Genomic DNA, 25,109 nt, shown 5'->3' on the forward strand with positions numbered 1-25,109 from the left:
ATATTCCACCTATGTCATTCTGTGTTTGATATTGAATCGAAACATTTGTACATGATTTTGATGTAAACCATCCCCAGTCAGCTACTGTAAGCTATTGATTGAGGTCAGTTGTAGTATCATCGTGTGAATGTACTGTGCGTCCTACTTTGAGAATTGACCTATTGCGATGGTATGAAAGGGGTAATCTTGGTAAAGAGGTGGCTTTACTCTTTCTTTGTCCACTGTCGTTGACTTCTTATTATAGCTCAGTGGTCATTTTCGAACGTACGCGAATCCACGTAGCAGGCGGAGTTCTGTTTCCATGACAATTACGTCAATATTAGTGTCGGGTAACTAAAGGTCATGCTAAAGACAAGCGCGAGTCACACAGAAGGAAACAGAATGGCGGAGGTAAACTTAACTGTTGTGCTTTAAAACGGCAAGATATTATCGTATGGTGAGGCTTCAGTCTCGTTTCGTTTTCGTGGTACTTGGTTTATTCTATGCATGGTCGCGGGAAGGACAGTCTGAGTGGAGCAAAGCCTCGCTAGTAAGCCTGAAGGAGTTTGACTTTACTCGGAAGGATAGCTCAGCTGGCTAGCATGTTTGACTTTACTCGGAAGGATAGCACAGCTGGCTAGCTGAATATGCTAATCTGCTAGATTACTTTTTTGGCTGTTTTTTGCAAGTCAGTTAGCTAAATGACGGGCGACTAAAGCCAAGTAGAGAACTGTAGTTCGCTACCTAGTAATCCATGTTAACGTTCAATATTGTGAAGCTACTTGTCGGCCTTTCTCCAGCGTACTTCTGCCCGTGTTAGCTTGCTAGCTTTGTGCTTGATTGCACTCTGCAGAGGTTAGCAGCACTAGCGGTAGCTAGCAGTACAAGTTCGTTCTTTTAAAAACCACATATATTAAAGTCAAGCAAGCTAGCTTCTCTATTTTCTAGGAAGCTTGTTCTAATGCTGATTGAATTTATCAAATACTATAACTAGCTTTTTTTGTTACCTAATGTTTCTAACTAGCTTGTTTTTCGATTTATGATGTAGCAGGGCTCTGAAAAAAATATAATAATGCAGATCAAGATTTGAAATGGAATGTTTTTCACACAACCCAGGTTCTGAGTTAGTTACACCATTATTCTGGCAGATCGTTGAAATCCAACGTCAAGTTGTTCGCCATCTCTGCTGTTTCTAAAATGACACCGTATGAGGGAGACAGTCAATGGAATAACAACAACACTGAATGTTGTAATATATGGATAGATAAACTTGTCAGTATTGTCTTATTTGACTTGTTCATGTTTTCTCACAGTCCTGTAGGGGGCGACCAAGGTCAAAGTTGAATTCCAATTTCCTTAGCTGCTATTATCAGTGACAGACTGCATACAGTAGTATCATCTTTACAGATATGTTCAGTGTGTTGTCAAGATTGGTTGCCTGGTACTGTAAACATCCCCGACTGGAAGCTGTGATGTACATGTTCTAGCTTTCAGTAGGGTGTTTGCTGCTCCAGGCTTCCTCAGACTCCTAGACTAGTGTTGTTGTTGATCTAGGGCTGCATTCCAGTCAAAATTAGCACCTTCTCTTCCTCCCATCACTTGGAGTAAACCCTCCAGTGATGTATGTATGGCGTAGTGGATGAGGGAAGAGGTTGCAAGTAAAAGTGGATCGGGACCACAGGAGGCTGCTGAGGGGAGGATGGCTCATAATAATGGCCAGAACTGCATGAATGGAATGGCATGGAAACGCATGGAAACCATGTGTTTGATACCATTCCGCTCCAGCAATTACCACAAGCCTGTCCTACCCTATTAAGGTGCCACCAACCTCAGGTTTGCATCTTCATTTAAATAACTGAATGTTATTGTTTGTACATCTGTTTCCCATACAAAAAAAGTGTGTCTGACTCAAGTGAGTGCGCTTTACTTCCAATTCTACTGCTGTGGAAATGGAAGTATCCTAGCTTCTCCCTTCTGAGTGTAGTTACTGTAAACATCCTACACTCAGCTATAGCCTGTATGGAAGGCTGGGGAGAGGGTGTTTACTTTGACTGGCTTGGACAACTTCAATCTGCATGGATGGGATTTAATGGGTCACTCATGAAGAGATGGAAAGATTTATTTTTGTACAAACAGAGAAGAAGGCTGCAATTAATTCCCATTGGTAGTTTTTATGAGAAACCTAACATGTAGAAGATGCAATCAATGGATGATATTTGGATGCATTGTCACCGATCAATAATGACAATACAGTTTGTTATTGCAAAAAATTAAACTTTGCAAATGTGTATTGATTGACTGTTTATTTTATTCCGTGGAATGTTTATAATGTATATCACAGTTTATAGCATACTATTATCCTAACATTTTTATGGACCTGGTTGAAAATGGTAGTGATTGCTGAAGAAAATGCACATTCATTCACAAATTTAAATGTTTTGCCAGTTAACACACCTGTATTCAAAATCCATGTAGGCTACATTAATTTTAAGCTTAATCATTTCATCACATTATTTATATAAATTACAGTTTTCTACTGTTATGGGAACAAATTTAATAACCATTGGGCGTATATATCTTGGCGTGAGTAACCAATCATGATACTGTACACGATCCCATTCAAAAGAGAAGAATAGAGTGGAAACCTTTTACAAATGTATCAACGGTAGACTATGTCTTCTGGTCATCCCAGCCACAGGGGGAGGGCATCCCAAACCAGCCTGCTTTTCTCTCCACAGGAAGACTATCCGCCATATTTGTTGTCGCAGATTCGCCAGAAACCTTCCTCAAAACAAATAAAAATACGATTTTCAATTACTTATTCAATAAGTAATGTAGATATGTACATTTATTTATGTAACTCTTAGGGTATTACGTTTTATTTTACAAACATGGCGACGTCAACTGCAGGTAAGTACTCGACTCGATTGTTTACCTCTTCGTACAGTACTATCTCGGAGAAATAAAATTTCTTAGCTAGGTAAAAGTAGCAAGCTAGCCAACAGATGTAGTCAAATTACTCATGTGGAATTTATTCTATGCTAAAAGTGGGGCACATAATTACCGTGACCAGCCACAACATTGACAGCACATTTATTGCAGCTAAATGTCCGGCCTAAAGTTATTGGATTTAGTTTGTAAAGAAAGTATTTATCACGAAACTGTTCCTGTTTCTCCCAGCGTTTAGCTAGCTTTATTCATACTGCTGAGGAGTCAGGAGTTCAACCATCTTTGCTGTTGCAGTGGTAGCTAAACCTGTCTGGAGAGCTACAGAGTTTGCACAGAGCAAACCAATAAACTATATTGCACTGACCTCATTCCATTTCAGTATTCTCAGCTTGTAGTTGCTAGGCTTTCTTGGATCATGTAGGCCCTAGCTAGGATTGAATTCAGTATTTTGAATGAAAGGTAGGTAGCTAGATGAAAAATATACAGTCCCTGACCAAAGAATGAACCACGCAGAACTAACACTAAACACACTAGGAGACACACACGCACAATGTAAAGGCCAATTCACTGCCAGCCTATTGAAAATATCTAATTTCCATTGAATTCATTTAGCAGACATTCTTCTCCAGAACGACATTTTCATTCTCTTCTTTTTCTTGTACTGGTCCCCCGTGGAAATCGAACCCACAATCCTGGCGTTGCAAGCACCATGCTCTACCAACTGTCAATTAAACTTTCAATGTGTAATGATCTTATTATTAGGCCGTCAACCTTTTCCACAGTCAAATTTGTACATAAACACACATTAATCTTGGCCTGCCTGGCTGTTAATTCACAGGTGGGACTTCCTCCATCTTCATGTGTAAACTGTGCAACCTGTTCTCTCCACACCGAGCACAGCTCCTCTCCCATGTGTCTGAGAAGCACCACACAGAGGGGCTCAACCCTGATGACATCATTGTGGCCCTCATGCCATTGACAGCTCCACTGGAGAAGGGTGGAGGTGAGCACCTCCTCAAAGCAACCAGGGATACTAAAGGTGGAGGTGAGCACCTCTTCAAAGCAGCCAGGGATACTAAGGGTGGAGGTGAGCATCTCTTCAAAGCAGCCAGGGATACTAATGGTGGAGGTGAGCACCTCTTCAAAGCAGCCAGGGATACTAATGGTGGAGGTGAGCACCTCTTCAAAGCAGCCAGGGATACTAAGGGTGGAGGTGGAGGTGAGCACCTCTTCAAAGCAGACAGGGATACTAATAGTGGAGGTGAGCACCTCTTCAAAGCAGCCAGGGATACTAAGGGTGGAGGTGAGCACCTCTTCAAAGCAGCCAGGGATACTAATGGTGGAGGTGAGCACCTCTTCAAAGCAGCCAGGGATACTAATGGTGGAGGTGAGCACCTCTTCAAAGCAGCCAGGGATAATAGGGCATTGCAACAACTGACCGTATTATGGTGTTTCTTTGTTTTTCACCAAAGTTAAACGATCTGAATAATTGGCTACTGAGTGCCTCGGTAGTCCTTCAAACATTTGTAGCAGATTGTAACCCGATTTTGACAGCTCTTTTTAATCCAGGACTAGGCTTAATTTGTGTCTTGGAAACCGGCACTATAGGTCTGTCTTTGTGTAATAGAGTGATTGATGGCAGTGATCATATTTCCCCCACAGATAGCCCTGTTAAGAGAAAACGAGGACGTCCTAAGGGCTCAACCAAGAAGATTGTAGCTGATGGGCCCAATGCAGAGACTACTAGCCCCAACCAGAAAAAGCAGAAACAACAGACAGTAGAGGCCCAATCAGAAGCTGGGCCAGTGGACGAGGAAGAGCCAGAGGACGACAATGCCCTTGACTGCAAGAAGTGCAACCGAGTGTTCGGCAACAGACGACAGATCATGAAACACATCTGCTTGATAGACCTCAGAGAGGATGAGGATCAGGAGGAGGACAATGGTATGTGTGAAGTCAACTGTTTTATGTCTGTTTAGAACAGATCGGAATAGAATAGTGCTTTATGGTCCATCTAGGGATACGTCCCAAATGGCATCCTATTCCCTATATAGTTCACTACTTTTTACCAGGGCCCATACACGACATGGCCAAAGGTATGTGGACACCTGCCTGTCAGACATCTCATTCCAAAATCATGGGCATTAATATGGGGTTGGTCCCCCCTTTTGCTGGTATAACAGCCTCCACTCTTCTGGGAAGGTTTTCTACTAGATGTTGTTGGAACATTGCTGCGGGGACTTGCTTCCATTCAGCCACAAGAGTGAGGTTGGGCGATTAGGCCTGGCTCGCAGTCAGCGTTCCAATTCATCCCAAAGGTGTTCGATGGGGTTGAGGTCGGGGCTTTTTGCAGGCCAGTCAAGTTCTTCCACAACGATCTCGACAAACCATTTCTGTATGAACCTCTCTCTGTGTACGGGGGTATTGTCATGCTGAAACAGGAAAGAGTCTTCCCCAAACTGTTGCCACAAAGTTGGAAGCACAGAATCATCTAGAATGTCATTGTATGCTGTAGCGTTAAGCTTTCCCTTCTCTGGAACTAAGGGGCCTAGCCCGAACCATGAAAAACAGCCCCAGACCATTATTCCTCCTCCACCAAACTTTACAGTTGGCACTATGCATTGGGGCAGGTAGTGTTCTCCTGGCATCCACCAAACCCAGATTTGTCCATCAGACTGCCAGATGGTGAAGCGTGATTCCACTGCTCCAGAGTCCAATGGCGGCGAGCTTTACACCACTCCAGCCGACACTTGGCATTGCGCATAGGGATCTTAGGCTTGTGTGCAGCAGCTCAACCATGGAAACCCATTTCATGAAGCTCCCGACGAACAGTTCTTGTGCTGACGTTGCTTCCAGAGGCAGTTTGGAACTCGGTAGTGAGTGTTGCAACAGAGGACAGGTGATTTTTTACGTGCCACGTGCTTCAGCACTCGGCAGTCCTTTTCTGTGAGCTTGTGTGGCCTACCACTTTGCGTCTGAGCCGTTGTTGCTCCTAGACGTTTCCACTTCACAATAAAAGCACTTACAGTTGACCGGAGCAGCTCTAGCAGGGCAGAAATTATACAAACTGACTTGTTGGAAAGGTGGCATCCTATGACGGTGCCACATTGAAAGTCACTGAGTTCATCAGTAAGGCAATTCTACTGCCAATGTCTATCTATGGAGATTGCATGGATGTGTGCTCGATTTTATACACGCCCTTCCCGTCAAGCGTTCCACAGGGATGCTAGCCCATGTTGACTCCAATGCTTCCCACAGTTGTGTCAAGTTGGCTGGATGTCCTTTGAGTGGTGGACCATTCTTGATACACACAGGAAACTGTTGAGTGTGAAAAACCCAGCAGCGTTGCAGTTCTTGACACAATCTGGTGCTCCTGGCACCTACTACCATACCCCGTTCAAAGGCACTTAAATCTTTTGTCTTGCCTATTCACCCTCTGAATGGCACACATACAAAATCCATGTCTCTGATTGAAGTGGATTTAGCAAGTGACATCAATAAGGGATCATAGCTTTCACCTGGATTCACCTGGTCAATCGATGTCATGGAAAGAGCTATATCTATATGTTCACCATCTAAATGTCTCACCATATGTCAATATGTTCACCATCTAAATGTCTATATCTATACCATCTAAATGTCTATATCTATATGTTCACCATCTAAATGTCTATATCTATACCATATAAATGTCTATATCAATATGTTCACCATCTAAATGTCTATCCATATGTTCACCATCTAAATGTCTATCTGCTCTGTTTTATTGATTGATGCTTAGTTTTCATGATCTCTCCCCCACAGACAAAGAGTTTGAGGCTCAACCTGGCGCAGCAGAAGGCAAAGAGGAGGATAGGGAGAGAAGCTCAAAGAGGCCACGGCCACTCCGCTCTGAGAAGGTTTCCCTTGTGAAGGAGCAGGAACCAGCAGGAGGCACCAAGAACCCCATCATCAGTGTGGTTCTGACCGCTCATGAGGCACTTCCTGGTAAGTTACAACTACATTATCATCAGTGTGGTTCTGACCGCTCATGAGGAACTTCCTGGTAAGTTACAACTACATTATCATCCGTGTGGTTCTGACCGCTCATGAGGCACTTCCTGGTAAGTTACAACTACATTATCATCAGTGTGGTTCTGACCGCTCATGAGGCACTTCCTGGTAAGTTACAACTACATTATCATCAGTGTGGTTCTGACCGCTCATGAGGCACTTCCTGGTAAGTTACAACTACGTTATCATCAGTGTGGTTCTGACCACTCATGATGCACTTCCTGGTAAGTTACAACTACATTATTATCAGTGTGGTTCTGACCACTCATGAGGCACTTCCTGGTAAGTTACAACTACATTATTATCAGTATGGTTCTGACCGCTCATGAGGCACTTCCTGGTAAGTTACAACTACATTATTATCAGTGTGGTTCTGACCGCTCATGAGGCACTTCCTGGTAAGTTACAACTACATTATTATCAGTGTGGTTTTGACCGCTCATGAGGCACTTCCTGGTAAGTTACAACTATATGGATGCGCCCCAAATGGCACCCTACTACCTACATGGTGTGCTACTTTTGACCAGGGCCCATAGGGAATAGGCTGTAGGGAATAGGGTGCCATTGGGGGTGCACATGGATCAACTAGAGGATCTTCAGATTTTATCCAGAGAAGTATAGATTCACAATGTTGCTGTTGGTACATTTTCAGAGTTTTATGTATGAAAAATCAGGAAAGTTTATAGTCTATGTATTCCCGATGACTTGTCTTTGTACCTAGGCTGTCTAAACGTTTATCTGTCTGTGTATTTGTTTATTTAGGTGCGACAAGGATAGTGCCGATCGAGGCAACCCCGGCTGAGCCGGTTGCTACAGCAGACACAGACCCTCAGGAGGCAGGACAGAAGAGAGGATTTCAGGAATATTCCATACAACAAGCTGCTTATGAAGTGCCATTAAAGTCAAACAGGTACAGACGTTTGGGTTGTACACCACACAGCAGATGAAGATAAAGTACCCAGACTGTATTGTGGCATTAAGAAACATAATGATGGCTTGAGTGAACTGAATCAATGGCATAGTCTAGGCTACTATATGTAACACTTTAATGGATGTGTCAACAACAGATTTCAGCATTGTTACTGTAGATACAAACATGTTTTTGCTATAGCTCAAATAGAATTTTGGCAAGTTACTTTGTAAAAACAGCAACACATATTTGGTTGTACTGTATGTGTATTGCAACATTCCTCGTTCATACAGAATAGGCCAGACCCAGTTGAAGATCTTCACCTGCGAATACTGCAACAAGGTCTTCAAGTTCCGCCACTCCTTGCAGGCCCATCTGCGAACCCACACCAACGAGAAGCCCTTCAAGTGCCCACACTGCGACTACGCCAGCGCCATCAAAGCCAACCTCAGCGTTCACATGCGCAAGCACACGGGAGAGAAGTTCAGCTGTGAACACTGCTCCTTCCAGTGCCTCAGCAAGGGCCACCTCAAGGTGCACGTGGAGAGAGTTCACCACAAGATCAAGCAGCACTGTCTCTTCTGCAAGAAGAAGTACTCTGATGTGAAGAACCTGCTCAAACACATGAGGGAGAGCCACGACCTAGAGGACAAGAAGGTGAAGGACCGCTCTCTTTTTAAAAATCTATCATATGCCTTTATACGGTCTTTATTATGAGATGTTATTAATAACATGTATTATTATGAAGGTGAAGGACTCGTACCATGAGTACAGTCTACAGACCAGAGAAGGCAAGAGGCAGCTCCTCTACGACTGCCAGATCTGCGACCGCAAGTTCAAGAACGAGCTGGACCGTGACCGCCACATGATGGTCCACGGTAGCGAGAGGCCATTCGGCTGCGAGTTGTGTGACCACGGCTGCACCAAGTTCCAGGCTCTCCAGGCTCACGTCCGTAAGCATCCCTTCCTCTACGTGTGTGCCGCCTGCCAGCAGAAGTTTGTCAGCTCCGTGCGGCTGAAGGCCCACCTGAAGGAGGCTCACCCAGAGTCAGAGGAGGCGGCTGGGTTCTCAGAGTCCATCAACAGCAGCTTCTGTCTGCTGGAGCCGGGGGACGACATCAAGAGAGAGATGCTGAGACAGGATGAGATCAGAATGGCTGAGGAGCTATCTCTACTCAACGCCCAGCAGGAGGAGGAGGAGGCCCTCGCTGGTGACCCTTCAGAGGAGCAGGAGGAGGCCCTCACTGGTGACCCTTCAGAGGAGCAGGAGGAAGCCCTCACTGGTGACCCTTCAGAGGAGCAGGAGGAGGCCCTCACTGGTGACCCTTCAGAGGAGCAGGAGGAGGCCCTCACTGGTGACCCTTCAGAGGAGCAGGAGGAGGCCCTCACTGGTGACCCTTCAGAGGAGCAGGAGGAGGCCCTCACTGGTGACCCTTCGGAGGAGCAGGAGAAGGCCCTCACTGGTGATGACCCTTCAGAGGAGCAGGGAGAGGAACAGGAGGAAGGGCTGGGAGAGGGGGAGGAACAGGGAGAGGGGCTGGGGGATGAGGAGGAACAGGTGGTCCCTGATCCGGGCCCTGAGGGGCAGACTGTAGAGACATGCGTGTTGAACCAACCTGTACAAGAGACTGAGACTCTACAAGACAGAACTGAGCCAATCAGTCCTGAACAAACCCAGACAGCAAGCAAAGGCACGACCCAGGAAGTAATCAGTGAGGAGAGACCTGATAAGACACTGGTGGAGGAAGACAAGCCTCATGGGGAGAATAACGCCATTGTGGCTGAACAAGACACTTTGGTAGAAAGGCCTTCAGGCAAGGAGGAGTCAGTGGGCCACCAGCAGCATCCAGAAGAAGACAAAAGTTCTTCATCAACATCACAAGGTCATGTTGAGGAGACTCTCCGGTCTTTGGTTCTGATTCAGGGGGAGGTCATAGGTCAAACAAACGCTTCAGCTGGCCCACAAGGAGAAGATGGCACAACGGAGGAGAGGAGCGCTTTCCAACAGATTCTAGATAAGTTGCAGAAAAGGCAGCTGAACATGGTTGTCTTTGACAGAATCCGAAAAGTATACGGGGACCTGGAATGTGAATACTGTGGTAAGAATATATCACACAAATATATTGACATAGAAATCATTTTTCTAGCAGTATAAGTTGCATTTTTACAAGTTTGTAATTTCAGCTCTTTCATCATTTCCTATGTGTTGGTAATTCATCTGTAAAGCAGCTGTTTTTTTAGCCAGGTGTTTTTTTGTTCCCCGTCTAGGAAAGCTCTTCTGGTACCAGGTGCACTACAACATGCATGTGCGTACTCACACAAAAGAGCATCTACATTACTGTACCCAGTGCAGCTATTCTTCCATCACCAAGAACTGTCTGAAGCGACATCTGATCCAGAGACACAGTAACATCCTGCTCCAGTGCCCCATGGAACACTGTCAGTACTGCACACCTGACAAGTACAAGCTGCAGGCCCACCTCAAAACACACTTTGACAACGTGAGTCTGGGGTCCAAATGGAACCCTACTTTTGACCAGGGCCCATAGGGGGGGTCACATAATCTGATCATTATTACATTGAAATGTCTGTTTGTTGACGATTGTGGATTCTTAACATCAATTAATCCAATATTAAGGAGAAGAAAAGCGTTGCTTGCCCTGTGTGTGAGGAAACGTTCACTGAAGATAAACTTAAACATCATATCAAGAACTTTCATCCAGGTAAGAGACCGGAACTAAGCCCCATCTTTGTTTGGTGTTCTATTACAACAGCACAACGTTAATGATGTTTAAATCCAAAATATCATACCCATTTCCTGATTGGAGCCAGGAAGGTAAATAAGCCTTGTCAGAGCCAGAACGGCCCATAGGGCAGGAGCCTATCCTGTTTCTGAATCTTGAGGCAGCTTTAATGTACATGTACAGCCCCTGGACAGGACACTGGCTATGTAGGTAAAACCATCTCTTACCTGCAGATACGCCGATGAACACCATCTCCGAGGCGCTTGGGGTGAGGGTGCAGATGAAGGGCTTGATCGGGAAGAGGGCTTCTAAGTGTCCTTACTGTGACAGCTACTTCATGAGGAACGGAGCTGATCTGCAGCAGCACATCTGGGCTCACCAAGGTAGGACAATCAATCTCATTAGGCTGCGTACCAAATGCCATCCTATTCCCTATAATGACTTCTACTGTTGGACTCTGTGGTGGCCCAAAGTGGTTTTCTACACCTGCTAAAAGGCAATAGCAACTACCACACTTAACTTTTTAGAGGAAAGTTTTGCTTGCAACGAATGTGATGTGTGGTTGTCTTACCGCTGTGATGTGTGGTTGTCTTACCTACCTTAGTTGAACGCACTGACTGTAAATCTCTCTGGATTAGAGTGTCTGCTAAATAACCACTGACTGTAAATCGCTCTGGATAAGAGTGTCTGCTAAATGACTACTGACTTTAAATCCCTCTGGATAAGAGTGTCTGCTAAATAACTACTGACTGTAAATCCCTCTGGATTAGAGTGTCTGCTAAATAACTACTGACTGTAAATCCCTCTGGATAAGAGTGTCTGCTAAATAACTACTGACTGTAAATCCCTCTGGATTAGAGTGTCTGCTAAATGACTACTGACTGTAAATCCCTCTGGATTAGAGTGTCTGCTAAATGACTACTGACTGTAAATCCCTCTGGATTAGAGTGTCTGCTAAATGACTAATGACTGTAAATCCCTCTGGATTAGAGTGTCTGCTAAATAACTACTGTCTGTAAATCCCTCTGGATTAGAGTGTCTGCTAAATAACTACTGGCTGTAAATCCCTCTGGATAAGAGTGTCTGCTAAATAACTACTGACTGTAAATCCCTCTGGATTAGAGTGTCTGCTAAATGACTACTGACTGTAAATCCCTCTGGATAAGAGTGTCTGCTAAATAACTACTGATTGTAAATACCTCTGGATAAGAGTGTCTGCTAAATGACCAAAATGTAAAAGCCACTGTATCTCTTCCCTGTTAGGAGTGAAGCCCTTCAAGTGTTCCCTGTGTGACTACGCCAGCCGCAGTAAGAGCAACCTGAAGGCCCACATGAGCAGACACACCACGGAGAAGACACACCTGTGTGACATGTGTGGCAAGAAGTTCAAGTCCAAGGTCACTCTGAAGAGCCACAAGCTGATGCACACAGAGGACGGTGAGAGAAAACACACAAACGCGTTGAGATCTAGGATGAGTCCCAAATGGTATGCTATTCCCTATATAGTGCACTACTTTTGACCAGAGTTGCTGGTCAAAAGTAGTGCACTATATAGGGCTCTGGTCAATAGTAGTGCACTATATATGGAATAGGGTGCCATTTGGGATCTAGTGGGGGTAGTTAACATGTAAGCATTTTCTCTTTGACTGTACTAACCAGCAGGTGGGTATTGTCGTCCTGTCTCTGTCCCTCCATACTGTAGGTAAGCAGTTCAAATGTACAGAGTGTGATTACAGCGCTGCACAGAAACCTCTACTGGTACGACACATGGAGCAGCACGCCTCTTTCAAGGTAATCAGGCTGTCTCTATATAAAGCTTTTATAATACAGTCACTAGCATCAACGTATCAACACCAGCCTCTAACAAGTTAAACTTCCACTGCCATGAAATACACTGGACAGCTTAAGGGAGCGCACAATGTTCCCTTTCTAGTCTTCATTATTGTTGGAAGCCAATTGGAATGTGTTTTCCACAGCCCTACCGCTGCGGCCACTGTCACTACTCCTGTAACATAGCAGGACCCCTGAAGAGACATTACAGCAAGAAGCACCCCAACCAGGAGTACTGTAACGCAGGGCCTGGGCCAGCCACCTCTGAGGCTGTGGAGCAGCAAGGTGAGTCGCTCAGCAGAGACACACTTAGCAGACGCTCTTATCCAGAAAGACCTAGTCAATGTATTCAACTAAGTTTAATAGGGGGAAAACAAGTATTGTTTTCTCTACCTTTTTGCTGTTGTCTGTGCCCAATAATGTTTGTACCCTGTTTTGTGTTGCTACCATGTTGTGTTGTCATGTGTTGCTATGTTGTTGTGTTAGGTCTCTCTTTATGTTGTGTGGTGTGTTTTGTCCTATATTTACATAATATATATATATTTTTTATATTCAATCCCAGCCGCCGTCCCCGCAGGAGGTATTTTGCCTTTTGGTAGGCCGTCATTGTAAATAAGAATATGTTCTTAACTGACTTGCCTAGTTAAATAAAGGTTAAATAAAGGTTCAATTTAAAAAATCAGTCATGTCAGTTCCGGTAGACCCATCTCCAAAATAAAACCTGGAATCGGTCTTTACTCATTAAAACAGAGGACTTGGAATCAGTCTTGACTCAGTAAAACAGAGGACCTGGAATCGGTCTTGACTCAGTAAAACAGAGGACCTGGAATCGGTCTTGACTCAGTAAAACAGGGGACCTGGAATCGGTCTTGACTCAGTAAAACAGGGGACCTGGAATCGGTCTTGACTCAGTAAAACAGAGGACCTGGAATCGGTCTTGACTCAGTAAAACAGAGGACCTGGAATCGGTCTTGACTCAGTAAAACAGAGGACCTGGAATCGGTCTTGACTCAGTAAAACAGGGGACCTGGAATCGGTCTTGACTCAGTAAAACAGGGGACCTGGAATCGGTCTTGACTCAGTAAAACAGAGGACCTGGAATCGGTCTTGACTCAGTAAAACAGAGGACCTGGAATCGGTCTTGACTCAGTAAAACAGAGGACCTGGAATCGGTCTTGACTCAGTAAAACAGAGGACCTGGAATCGGTCTTGACTCAGTAAAACAGGGGACCTGGAATCGGTCTTGACTCAGTAAAACAGAGGACCTGGAATCGGTCTTGACTCAGTAAAACAGGGGACCTGGAATCGGTCTTGACTCAGTAAAACAGGGGACCTGGAATCGGTCTTGACTCAGTAAAACGAGGACCTGGAATCGGTCTTGACTCAGTAAAAACAGAGGAGAAACCTGCACACTGTTTCTGTTCCCTATGAAAATGTTCTTATTAAATTACTAATACAAGTGCTTTGGTACCTCTCTCCAACCAGGTAGTGTCCTGTGTGTGACTATGTCCTGTATCTCTAGGTAGAGTGAAGTGTCCTGTGTGTGACTATGTCCTGTATCTCTAGGTGGAGTGAAGTGTCCTGTGTGTGACTATGTCCTGTATCTCTAGGTAGAGTGAAGTGTCCTGTGTGTGACTATGTCCTGTATCTCTAGGTGGGGTGAAGTGTCCTGTGTGTGACTATGTCCTGTATCTCTAGGTGGAGTGAAGTGTCCTGTGTGTGACTATGTCCAGTATCTCTAGGTGGAGTGAAGTGTCCTGTGTTTGACTATGTGCTGTATCTCTAGGTGGAGTGAAGTGTCCTGTGTGTGACTATGTCCCGTATCTCTAGGTAGAGTGAAGTGTCCCGTGTGAGACTGTCCTGTATCTCTAGGTGGAGTGAAGTGTCCCGTGTGAGACTGTCCTGTATCTAGGTGGAGTGAAGTGTCCCGTGTGTGACTATGTCCTGTATCTCTAGGTGGAGTGAAGTGTCCCGTGTCTCTAGGTAGAGTTAAGTGTCCCGTGTGAGACTGTCCTGTATCTCTAGGTGGAGTGACCTGTATCTCTAGGTAGAGTGACGTGTCCTTTGTGTGACTGTCCTGTATCTCTAGGTAGAGTGAAGTGTCCCGTGTGAGACTGTCCTGTATCTCTAGGTGAAGTGTCCCGTGTGAGACTGTGCTGTATCTCTAGGTGAAGTGTCCCGTGTGAGACTGTGCTGTATCTCTAGGTGAAGTGTCCCGTGTGAGACTGTCCTGTATCTCTAGGTAGAGTGTCCCGTGTGAGACTGTCCTGTATCTCTAGGTAGAGTGAAGTGTACTGTGTGTGACTATGTCCTGTATCTCTAGGTGGAGTGAAGTGTCCCGTATCTCTAGGTGGAGTGAAGTGTCCTGTGTGTGACTATGTCCTGTATCTCTAGGTGGAGTGAAGTGTCCTGTGTGTGACTATGTGTACGGTACCAAGTGGGAGATGAACAGACACCTGAAGAACAAGCATGGCCTCAAAGTGATTCAGAGTGACGTGCTTGGTCTCAACCAATGGGAGGTAAGGTTTCATACAGTCACGGCATGGTGATATATATATGGTCAATATTAAGATGTTTTTCTATGTCTAGACCCCGTGTTAAGTGTGTGTTTGTTCTGAGGTGGTGGAGCAGTCAGTGGAGGAGCCCCTTACCCAGTACCTCCACATCACTGAGACAGAGGACCCTCAGGGGACCGAAGCTGCCGTGTCGGCCCTCCAGGACCTCAGGTTCACAGAGAACGGTTAGGACAAGTAGTCAGCACTTAAGTTAGCCTGGTCCCAGATCTGTTTGTACTCTTGCCATTGCTCCTTGTCAAGCCACATACAACAGAGTGACAAAGAGTTTATGTATCCTTGGTTTCCCTCACTGTGTTTAATGTATTGGAATGCTCTGCTTAGGGGTGGTGTCGACCACCACAGAAGGGCTGGATCCCACAGCGGTTAACATCCTGCAGCAGATCATTGAGCTGGGGGCAGAGTCTAATGATGCCACAGCAGCCTCCATGGTGGCCATGGTCCCTGGCAGAGTGACCGTGGTGGAGCAGGTAAGAGCAGTGTCAAACGTAGTGCACTATAAAGGGAATAGGGTGCCAATAGTGCACTACTTTTGACCAGGGCCCTCTGGTCAAACGTAGTGCACTATAAAAGGGAATATGGTGCTTGGGCCCTTGTCAATAGGGAATATGTTGCCATTTAGGACATCCCTCTCCAACACATTCCAATCCTCTTTCCACCATCTTCCAGGTGACTGAGGAGGAGGAGCAGGGGAGCCACACTGTGATGATCCAGGACCCCTTCCAGCAGACAGCCTCCATGGGGCTGGGTGAGGAGCACCATCTGGTGGTGTCGTCTGATGATGTGGAGGGCATGGAGACGGTCACCGTGTACACTCAGGGAGAGGACGCCTCCCAGTTCATTGTCTATGTCCAAGAGGCTGTGCAGACCGAGGAGCATACTGTGGAATCTATCTGAGCAGGACAGAGCGTTGGTGCAGGCATGGAGGAGCAGTCAACAGTTTCATCCCGGGTCATTCAGTAGGTGGAAGACATTTTGAAAACGGGGAGATATTACCTGAACTTGTCCAATTAGAACATAGATTTGTATTGTTCCGTTGCTAGACATTTTTCTACAGTGTGCCCTATTGAACTCCACCCTGGCTTGCTCTATGAAACCCACAACCAATCTCCAATGGCTTTGATTGGAATAACATAGTGGCTTGAAATGTATCATTTCATCACTTATGCCTTTTCTCTGTGATTAGCATTTCCTTATGTTAATTCAACTTAATATATCAAAGGCTTTTCTTAGAAAACAAGATTGGAATGTACTTTTTATACAAGTGTATAAGTAATTTAGTAAGGGAATAAAATGTGGATAATTAAAATATTCATGGCGGGATTCAATCTGTAACGCTGTCGACAATGAGCCTTTGAAAGGCTATGTTACCGCGTTCGCAGAGATCCCATTCAAGGCAAACGCTGCAGAGGTCATCTTAATCGGAAATGACCTTTTAAAATGACAAGAGCCTTTTCAGATTGCATCTCAGCCTTACTTAGCTAACAACATAGTTGCAGTTTTGGCATGATGTGCCTTTAATGTTTACAACGGATCATTTACAGGACTGGATTCTTTATAGGACTAGATTGTTGATCATGCTTTTCTATACACCCCCCCCATCCTGTTGACTAATATTTCTACACCTATTGGAATGGTAGTCAATGAACAATTAAATGGATCATGACAAACTCAATACCTTGAAAGTGTTTATTGACATGAACAATTCACCCATGTCTGATCTCTGGTGTAAAACAACCAAAACACACGTAAGAAGAGTGGATCTCCAGCACACTGGTCATTCATGTTGCTTTCCAATGCTCCTCGGAAGTGAGAAATACAAGGTTCAGACGGAGAAACAACCACTTGAACGACTCTCCCAAGTTGGACTTCCAAATAGGAAAGTCTGTGATGGAGATGATAACCGGGATTACAAGTTGTGATGTTTCGTCACTAACCTTTCACCTTTCACCTTTCCAACTAAGCATCTAGGACTTCCTGCTCTCCTCAGCCATGAGTTCTCTGACCTGGTCGTCTTCCTGGCTGAATGCCCGGCCGTCCTCCTCCTCCCTCTCCTGACCCTGGCTGCGTCTGGACAGAAGGTACTCCTTAGGAGTGATGTCATCGTCAACGGGTCGTTTAGACTTCTTCTTCTTCTCCATTATCTTCTGCTTCCTGTACTCTGCCAGCACCTCCAGCTGCTGCAGTGTGAGCTCTGGTGCCAGGGTGTTCGAGGTAGTGTCTTTGACCCTCAGTTTGTAGTCCAGGATCTGTTTGTTGAGAGCGTCGTGGTCAACCCCGAACAGCACAGGTTTTTTAGACGTGCTGGGCTGTGCTGATTCCACTACATGTTGTCGTTCTCTGGAAGAAATTAGATGTATTAAGTCAACTTCAAAAACTCACTTGACTGTATTTACTATTTGAGCCCCAGTCATCATTAAGACTTTCTCACCCCAGTCCATCTTCAGGACCAAAGTCAGCCATCTTGAGTAGGTTTTCAACCTAACAGTACAGTCCACAAGCACAAAGTTCATCAGCACAGTCTTTCATAAAATGTTGAATATTGTTTGTGTTCTAATGAATATGAAATGCCAATTACCTCAGACATGGCTGCGTACTGTTTATCCTTTATGAAAACCAAAGGAGGGACACCACCAAGGGTTTGATGAGCCATAATGAGGTACCTGTTAAGAACAGCACAGGGGTTCTCTCTAACATCATCCTGAAACAACCTAGCCTGAGTGTCAGTCTCTCTGTGTGCTATCCTGCCAACTCCTTGTCATGTTTTGTCTTGACATGGACCGTTGGCAAGAACACATAGATCTGGAACCAGGCTAGAAACAATCATCACAGAAAGAGAAGAGTACTGCTATTTTCTGAGCGAGTGCTTACCTTATACGAGGGCTGCTCTTGTCCAGTGCTTGCTGAATCTGGTCATCCCTCTCTGACACACCACTGGTTTTCCAATAGACCCGGCAACTAGAGAAGTCTGCAGGCAGTGACACCTGATGTGACACACACGCAATATTATAACAACTCAAACAGAAGGACTTTGCATTTTGGCGCAGTCCAGGCAGTGCTGAGAGGGATAGGATGGAACTGTACACAATACTGACACCAATTGTATGAAGCTACCTTGTATTACCAAAATGTCATTGAATATTTCAGACCAAGCTGAAGTACTTCCTAGCCTGGTCCCAGCTCGGCAAGTGCTCAATGCTGTCATTGTCCAGCCAAACATTACAATGAGTGACAGGGAGTTGGCATGATTGCACAAACACACCGGCACCCAGGCTAGGTTATTCCTACCCTTGAGATGTCCACACTGTAGTTGTAGACCTCATAGTTGACTTCAGGGGAGCTCAGTAGATCAGTGATGGCCTTGTACAGGATGGAGTTGAGGATTCTGGTGCGCATGTTGTCCTCTTGGCTTCGTTTCTTAGGTGGCTTCAGAGCACTGAGCTGACTGGACGGTGGCCCCTGTCAGAATTAGACAAAGGTTAAAGTGTGAAACCGGATACAGCAAGCCTGAGTGCCAGTCTGTTTCTACTGTCTTGACAACTCCTTATGGAATTGGTATGCCAATGACAACAACAGAACAGGCGTTGCACAAACATATCAGGGACCAGGCTGAGAATAAGCACAAATACAATCTAAATCATGACATGAGACAGTGTACCAACCTGGGGCGGTGTTTCATACCAGAGCTTCTTCCTGTTGAAGACATGCAATGAAGAAAACGTTACTCAAGTCATAGCAGAAGAGGAGCCTGGTACCTGATCCGTTTGTGCTCATGCCAACAACTGTCATTGTCAAGCCAAACATGTTTGGCGTGACAAGGATTTGACATGACGGCTCAGACTAAACAGGCTAGCAAGAGTACTACTAGGCTGTCGGCTGATTACTTGAAACTTCAGAGCTAGGCTAGCAAGACATGATGAATCAAATCAGAAAACTCAGGGCTTGCTACCAAAACGTCAAACCATAACGTTCTCTTACTTTGTTTTGTTGACAAACTTCCTCAACAGGTTTTTACCAGCACACTTGGAAGAAGTGTGAAAATCTCTTCTGTCATGACAAACTGATGAGACTGAACGGTGCTCGCAGTTCAAATGATGGACTCGATGCTGAGGATCAAGTTCGACACTGCCGCTGGTCCGTTTCTTCATAGCCATACAACTGCTCGCGTAATGCTGAAGAACTAGACATTGTTTTACTCTTGAGTATGTATTAATTCCAAACATAATCAATATGTTACTCAAACCTTTAAAAAGCTAGGGATTTCTTCGGTCGCACACCAGCTACCTAGCTAGCATGTATATAAACATCACCCTGCGCAACTAGTAATGTCTGTCTGAAGAACGGGTTAAGGCAGAAGCAATCGTTGTCAAAGCTACTTATTTTTTGGTATTGTGGAAAACAAATGTTATAGGTGCAAGCCGCCACCTACTGTATTGGCTGTGTATCTGCCTACTGTTCTGTAGTATGTATTCATTACACTTTGTGAAACAATTGCCCTACCAACTAACCCTGCACCCATTAAAACCTCACCACTACTCCACTACTTTAGCCCGATCTAAACCTACTACAGGCCAGCAGCCTGGGAGAACGGGACACTATCGTTCAAAATATCTTATAACTCTTCTGAAGTAAAATGCCTGTACACCCAATGTCAGCTAGGAATCATCAATTGTGGATTTACACCACAGATAAGGTTAGAGAATATTAATTCAAATTGTTAATACAATTTGTATAAATCTACTAGTAGCCTTGTTGGGTGTATTTCAAGCCAGGACATACTATATTTTAATCCACATGCCAAACCCAATAAAGAAACAAACTAACATTTTACAAATATGGTAATTTATGGGCAAAACAAAAACACAGATCAACGAGGTCATCTCTAGAAAAGAAAAACACACATCCTTTAATTTAGCCCACCATGGAAACAATGGTTCATTTGAGCATGAAAACTTCTATAGGAGAACCGAGGCACTTGTACTATGCATCTTGAATGTCACTTTATTATATACTACAGTATATTATGCTAATAAACTGCTTTAGTTTTGAGCCAAATAGTGCGTGTTTACAAGCTGCCCAGGCTGTGAAGTTATACTGTACAAATAGTTATCAATGACATGAGGTTCCAAATAAATATTGTATGTGTTCACAAGGTCTTGGGTATATTAACAGATTGTATAAAATATCTACACACATTTCAATTCTACTAAACACTCTTTACAATTGTACAAAAAAAATTGGTCCACACTGTCGTTTTTGTCAAAATGGGTACATGTATAAACTCAAGTGTTAATTGACAAATACTAGTTACTTTTTTTTCTTCTCATGACTCTTTCTCATCTTTAAAATGTTGTCTAGATGACATTGTTTTCTTTAAAATTCCCTTTTTATAATAAGAAAATAATGACAAGGTCTATCACCATTTCTTTCTATACATCCAAAATATATCTTCTAGATAAACACAGCTTGCAATTTGGTTAATATATTTCTTTTTTGCACACTGGCTCACTTTGAATGCATTCTGTCTGCAGAATGACTGTGCATACAGTAAGTTAGACATCTACTTTCCCTGGCTCAGCTTTCTCTTCAGGTTCAATCTCTGGAACAACAAGGTCGTGCTTCAGCTTGCTCAGCTCAGTCCAGTTAAACCCCATCAGAACCTTAGTCTTCTTCTGTCGGAGCGCTTTCATACACCGGCTGCGCTTCGCTCCAAACAGAGACGCCACATCAGTCCTCTGGAACCACAGGCGGCCTGCCAGGGCCTCCATCTCTTTCCTAGACAGGTAGGGCCTCTGGTGGAAGTATCTGGTGAGGAACTCCTTTCTATCCTGGAAGGGAAGCATCTCCATTCCTGTGGGATCCAGCACCAGGGACACAGTGGGGTCGAATGTAAAAGCACCAGGTTTGGATTTGTGCCCCACCTGCTGCTTGGTGGCCCCCCCTGTCGCTTCCCTAGACCTACTCTGTCTGCTCTGATCCAGGGCAGCGGCCGGCACGCCACCGTTAATTGTCTGGGCATTTGGATCAGGGTTGATCAATCTCTCTGCATCCTTGGCTGCCTTGGGGGCACACCTGCAGCGCTGGACGTGTATGGAGATGGTTTTGGAAGTGGACTTGTCTGTGTACACCCCCAGGCAGTATACACACTTGAAGGCTGGGGCCTTTAGTATGGCATGTATAGTGGGTACAATGTGGTGCTTTGTCTTCAGATGGAGCTCGTAATCCTCCCCGTTCTGAGGCTTCTCTGGACAGAAGGGACAACCGTCTTTTGCTAGGTTTTGATATGCTGACTTGATGGACTCTCGTCTCAGCTTCAGATAGATCCGGTCTTTAGTCGACGTGACCAGAACCACGTTCAGCTCCTTGTCTGCCAGCAGGTCTTTAGGGACAGTTGCGCTCATGTCAAAAAAGGGAAACAAAAGGCCCCCCTGGGGATTGATGCCCAGACGATATTTCTCTTTGAGGACATCACAGTTGGATTTGTCTGAGAGCTTGTGTTCCTTACCCATGTGTTCCATGACTTGCTGGATGGAATAGAACACCAGTGGGCAGAGCAAACACTGCAGACCATGCAACAAATGCTGAAAAATACCCTTCTCCGACAATAACGTTTTACATCTTGTGCATTTCACTGTGTTATTCTCCATCTTCTTCAGAAATTGTGTCTGCACAGCCAACTCTTTGGGTTTCTCAGTACCGTTGTCACCTTGTGTCTGGTTCATCACGGCTGTGCTAGGCGTTTGATTGGACACCGTACCGTTTCCCATGACGATAATAGTCGACGGCTTGTTCTGCTGTTGTAGAGTGGTCATGTTCTGCGTCACAAGCACACCTTTATTGACAATTTGGGTGACCCCAGCAGACTGGACTGGCATGGCAACCTGAACAGTTTCCAGTGTGTAGGTTGGCATGCCGTTTACCTTGTTGCCAGTAGGGACCAGACGGACAGACTGGGAGGACATGACGGCTCCTCTGGGACCAGACTGGGTCAACATAAGGGGCTGGGAACCACCACCCATCTTGTTTTGGACATTGATTTGGACACCAGGTGGAAGTAGGACCTGTCGGGGCTGTTGTTGTTGTTGTGGAACTCTAATTGTTATTGGTACCGGTTTGGTGGCATTCTGCTGGGTGTTGGGCAGCATCATTCTGATGGGACCAGCTTTGACGAGTGTGGAGGTGGGCAAGGCAGCACGGTTCTGAAGAGAAGTCACAGCCTGCTGAGTGAGTATTAAGCCGTTTCCTCTTGGGCCCTGTGTTGGGAGGAACACGTGCCTCTGGTCTGGACCACACACAAGGGCCGTTGTGTTACTTGGAGCGGCCAGAAGCATAGTACCGGTGGAAGGGTTTTTTGATATGGACCTTCCGTTGGGTTGTTGTTGGTTACTGTTCTTGGAGACCAGAGAGACTACCTTTTGGACAGCCCTGGGAGCCAGGTTCGGAAGCTTCTGCTGCGGGCCGTTCCTTATGCTAGTTTTGAGGTTTGTGTTGACGTGTTCGACGATGAAGGGCCTGATGTGCGCGTGCAGTTCCTTGTGTTTGTCTGAGCTCAGAATGTGGTAGAGCAGGTGCTCTGACGTCTCCGCCGGCATGTTACACACCCTGCAGAAGAACGTGGACAATTTGACCCCGCCCGCTGTCTGTTCCGCTTCGTTCCGGTGACCATAGTAACGGTTCAACAACGATCCGTAGTGGTTCACCAGGACGTGTTTTCTCATGACATAGAACAGCGAGTCGTGGAACCCACAGCCTCGACACGAGTACTTGTCTCCTACGTCAGTGGTGGAGACTGAGTGGATGGTAGTATGGGACGTGGTGGAGGTTAAAGTACATGGGGCACTGGTGGTTTTGGCTGAGCCCCCGTGGAACAGCTTGATGTGTTGATTGGTGACGTCAGGCTGGCTGATGAAGGAGCAGTTGGGGCAGGAGGACAGGGCGCTGATGTCCTCCTCCTCCTCGTGACAGCGCTGGACGTGTCCTCTGAAGGTGTACCATGACCGGGTAGAGAACCAGCACAGGGCACAGCATAGCATCTCCCTGCGATATGGCCACTGAGGGATTTAAATAATAATGATGAAGTGAGCATGTGATTTAAATATTAATGTTACATTTAAACTATAAGGTTAAGACATATTACTGTATTGCAACAGCTATTATGACAGAATAATAAATGACTTGTCCTCCACAATGATGAGCGTACCCTTTTTCTCCTTTTGCCATGGTAACCGTCCGTTAAATCCTCCCAGTCTGTGTTCTCAAAACAGTCGTCTCCTGCATCAAAGCATTTAAGATCCTGGAAAACAAAATATACCAAGCGAGGGTTAATGCAAAATGAATCTATCAATATTCTATTAAGAGTAGCCACAGTGAACAAAGTCCCACTAATATCTGTGCTTGAACATTTGTAGTGTAAAAACAGAACTTACATCCAACAACTTTTTGCAGTTGTCAAGTCCAATGTCACATAGAATATCTTTGACTCTCTTCCTTGATTGTCTGATTTTGTCCAATTTCTCCACAGGTAGTTGGTACATCTTTTCCCTGCACGAGCAAAACACAGCAGTAAATAAAAGGTTCATTTCACAAGCCAGAGGTAAGTCTAGAAACAAAAACAAGACATTTTAAATCAGTTGTTTTTGTATATACTGTAAACAATAACCACTTCAGTGTCAGTGATACAACGTAGCATTTAGTGGAGGTGCCTCTGGACTAGTAGGCCAAGCAGGCGGTTGCCCCTGAATCCCATAGTTATATATAAAATGATAACAACTTTGTCATTAGTCATTGTTGGCGGAAATGGTACTTTCCTCGATTTTCGTTACTGGCTACTTGAACGCAATGCCAGCCAAAATGATCAGGCAAGTAATAAAACTTATAATTTGGTCACATCGTCTGCTGCGAAAAACTGCAGTTAAGACAAGTTACATAATTCTGTGAATGGCACACTGACAGTTGAATGTTATTGGCTAGCAAATAACTAGGAAGAATGAGCAGAGAAATACTAAACCACTGATAGTCAGGATGCATAATAATACTGCATCTACGCAAGCCAGCTAAAACAGTTGTTAGCTAGCTGGATGACTGATGCTAGCATCGCATTTTGCCTAATTTGCATGCACACAGACAGGTCACTGAGGTAACTTCACCGCTCATACACATTTGGCGGCAGGATTTAAATATTTGGTGAATTGCAGCAACGTTTTGGACACAATGTTAATCATGCAGATATATACTGAAGATACATTTGGGAAAGTGTACCTTACACGACCTGGCAGTCGAAGAGAAAGCTCTCGACAGAGTGCGTGCTCGTGAGTCTGTTTTCACCAATCCGAGTGGAGAAGAGCTTAGGCGCGCGCACTACACGGCTATGAAAAATATACCATGAAATACTCGGCATGCACTTATCAAATCGTTTTCTTCGCCTATAATACCAATAATGGCAGAATTTCCTCTATTTTTAGTCAACCATTTCTTTTGTTTGTTCTGTTGAAGAGCATCATCCAACTATTGATAGGAAACATGGCGCACAGGAAGTGAGGAAGTGACGTTTGCTCATTAACGTATTGCATGGTCATGACCCTCCAATCAAATGAGTGTGTCTCTAATTCTTACCCTGGACCATTTTGAACACAGTAGAACAATTGAGTTGACCTTGATCACCACTGGGGACCACACCTGTTGCCACCAGGTGTATCACACCCATCAGTTCATATCATACCTGTTGCAGCTTGAGGCACCCTGTGAAATCACACCTATGGGGAATAAACTACAATAAGTAAACATGGCATATCTTCATATTGAATATAGAATACATATAGATTTTTTCTGGAATACATATAGAATTCTAGAATTCAAATGGACACATTTGCCTGGTTCAATGAGAGACTTCTGCAGCTCTAAGTATTTCTGGTCAATGTCATTTCCCATAAGCAGAACATTATGACAACAAATATCATACCAGGTCAGAGGTGAGCTCAAGACGGGGTCAAGCATTAGGTACTTGAACAATATTTTTGATAACTTATCAGCAAGCATGGTCTACATCTGTATTGTTGAAGTGGGTCAGGGAGA

General features: G+C 44.9%; 3 protein-coding genes across 10 annotated transcripts; 1 reads left to right on the forward strand and 2 right to left on the reverse strand.

Annotated features, from left to right (window-relative positions):
- Positions 1-365: 365 nt before the first annotated feature.
- On the forward strand, positions 366-16,713 carry zfat (zinc finger and AT hook domain containing). 6 transcript variants are annotated; one of them, XM_071395814.1, is made up of 17 exons: positions 366-436; positions 3,767-3,973; positions 4,591-4,872; positions 6,733-6,915; positions 7,744-7,891; positions 8,185-8,548; positions 8,640-9,990; positions 10,160-10,392; positions 10,530-10,614; positions 10,869-11,018; positions 11,899-12,072; positions 12,338-12,426; positions 12,612-12,750; positions 14,860-14,984; positions 15,085-15,205; positions 15,363-15,508; positions 15,708-16,713. In XM_071395814.1, the coding sequence occupies exons 2-17, from the start codon at positions 3,787-3,789 to the stop codon at positions 15,933-15,935; spliced, it is 4,005 nt and encodes a 1,334-aa protein (XP_071251915.1). In that variant the 5' UTR covers positions 366-436; positions 3,767-3,786; the 3' UTR covers positions 15,936-16,713. The 6 variants fall into 6 exon arrangements, with proteins under 6 accessions (XP_071251915.1, XP_071251914.1, XP_071251916.1 ...); XM_071395813.1 differs by lacking the exon at positions 366-436 and adding an exon at positions 2,383-2,889; XM_071395815.1 differs by lacking the exon at positions 366-436 and adding an exon at positions 2,383-2,889 and having other exon boundaries at positions 3,767-3,931.
- rbfa (ribosome binding factor A) lies at positions 16,714-19,614 on the reverse strand. Its single transcript, XM_071395828.1, has 7 exons — positions 19,017-19,614; positions 18,701-18,731; positions 18,327-18,497; positions 17,910-18,022; positions 17,617-17,701; positions 17,470-17,519; positions 16,714-17,378 (listed from the first exon to the last, which is right to left on the reverse strand). Exons 1-7 carry the CDS (start codon positions 19,259-19,261, stop codon positions 17,006-17,008), a joined length of 1,068 nt encoding a protein of 355 aa, XP_071251929.1. The 5' UTR covers positions 19,262-19,614; the 3' UTR covers positions 16,714-17,005.
- Positions 19,615-19,862: 248 nt separating this feature from the next.
- adnp2a (ADNP homeobox 2a) lies at positions 19,863-24,588 on the reverse strand. Of its 3 annotated transcripts, none has more exons than XM_071395819.1 (4): positions 24,302-24,588; positions 23,465-23,579; positions 23,239-23,331; positions 19,863-23,089 (listed from the first exon to the last, which is right to left on the reverse strand). In XM_071395819.1, exons 1-4 carry the CDS (start codon positions 24,433-24,435, stop codon positions 20,591-20,593), a joined length of 2,841 nt encoding a protein of 946 aa, XP_071251920.1. In that variant the 5' UTR covers positions 24,436-24,588; the 3' UTR covers positions 19,863-20,590. The 3 variants fall into 3 exon arrangements, with proteins under 3 accessions (XP_071251920.1, XP_071251921.1, XP_071251922.1); XM_071395820.1 differs by having other exon boundaries at positions 24,297-24,588; XM_071395821.1 differs by having other exon boundaries at positions 24,307-24,437.
- Positions 24,589-25,109: the final 521 nt, after the last annotated feature.

The sequence above is a fragment of the Salvelinus alpinus genome, chromosome 4, assembly GCF_045679555.1.
Source record: "Salvelinus alpinus chromosome 4, SLU_Salpinus.1, whole genome shotgun sequence".
Lineage (NCBI taxonomy): Eukaryota > Metazoa > Chordata > Actinopteri > Salmoniformes > Salmonidae > Salvelinus > Salvelinus alpinus.

Excerpts from the sequence above, each read along its gene's own strand:
- zfat (XM_071395813.1), top strand. Across the intron at positions 10,615-10,868 it reads TATCAAGAACTTTCATCCAG|ATACGCCGATGAACACCATC; the intron begins GTAAGAGACCGG and ends TCTTACCTGCAG. Across the intron at positions 15,206-15,362 it reads CCTCAGGTTCACAGAGAACG|GGGTGGTGTCGACCACCACA; the intron begins GTTAGGACAAGT and ends TGCTCTGCTTAG.
- rbfa (XM_071395828.1), bottom strand. The coding sequence starts at position 19,261 with ATGTTTGGAATTAATACATACTCAAGAGTAAAACAATGTCTAGTTCTT. Across the intron at positions 18,023-18,326 it reads ACAGTGTGGACATCTCAAGG|GTGTCACTGCCTGCAGACTT; the intron begins GTAGGAATAACC and ends GTGTCACATCAG. Across the intron at positions 17,520-17,616 it reads AGTACGCAGCCATGTCTGAG|GTTGAAAACCTACTCAAGAT; the intron begins GTAATTGGCATT and ends CTGTACTGTTAG.
- adnp2a (XM_071395819.1), bottom strand. The coding sequence starts at position 24,435 with ATGCCGAGTATTTCATGGTATATTTTTCATAGCCGTGTAGTGCGCGCG. Across the intron at positions 23,332-23,464 it reads ACTGCAAAAAGTTGTTGGAT|GATCTTAAATGCTTTGATGC; the intron begins GTAAGTTCTGTT and ends TTTGTTTTCCAG. Across the intron at positions 23,090-23,238 it reads ATGGCAAAAGGAGAAAAAGG|TGGCCATATCGCAGGGAGAT; the intron begins GTACGCTCATCA and ends TAAATCCCTCAG.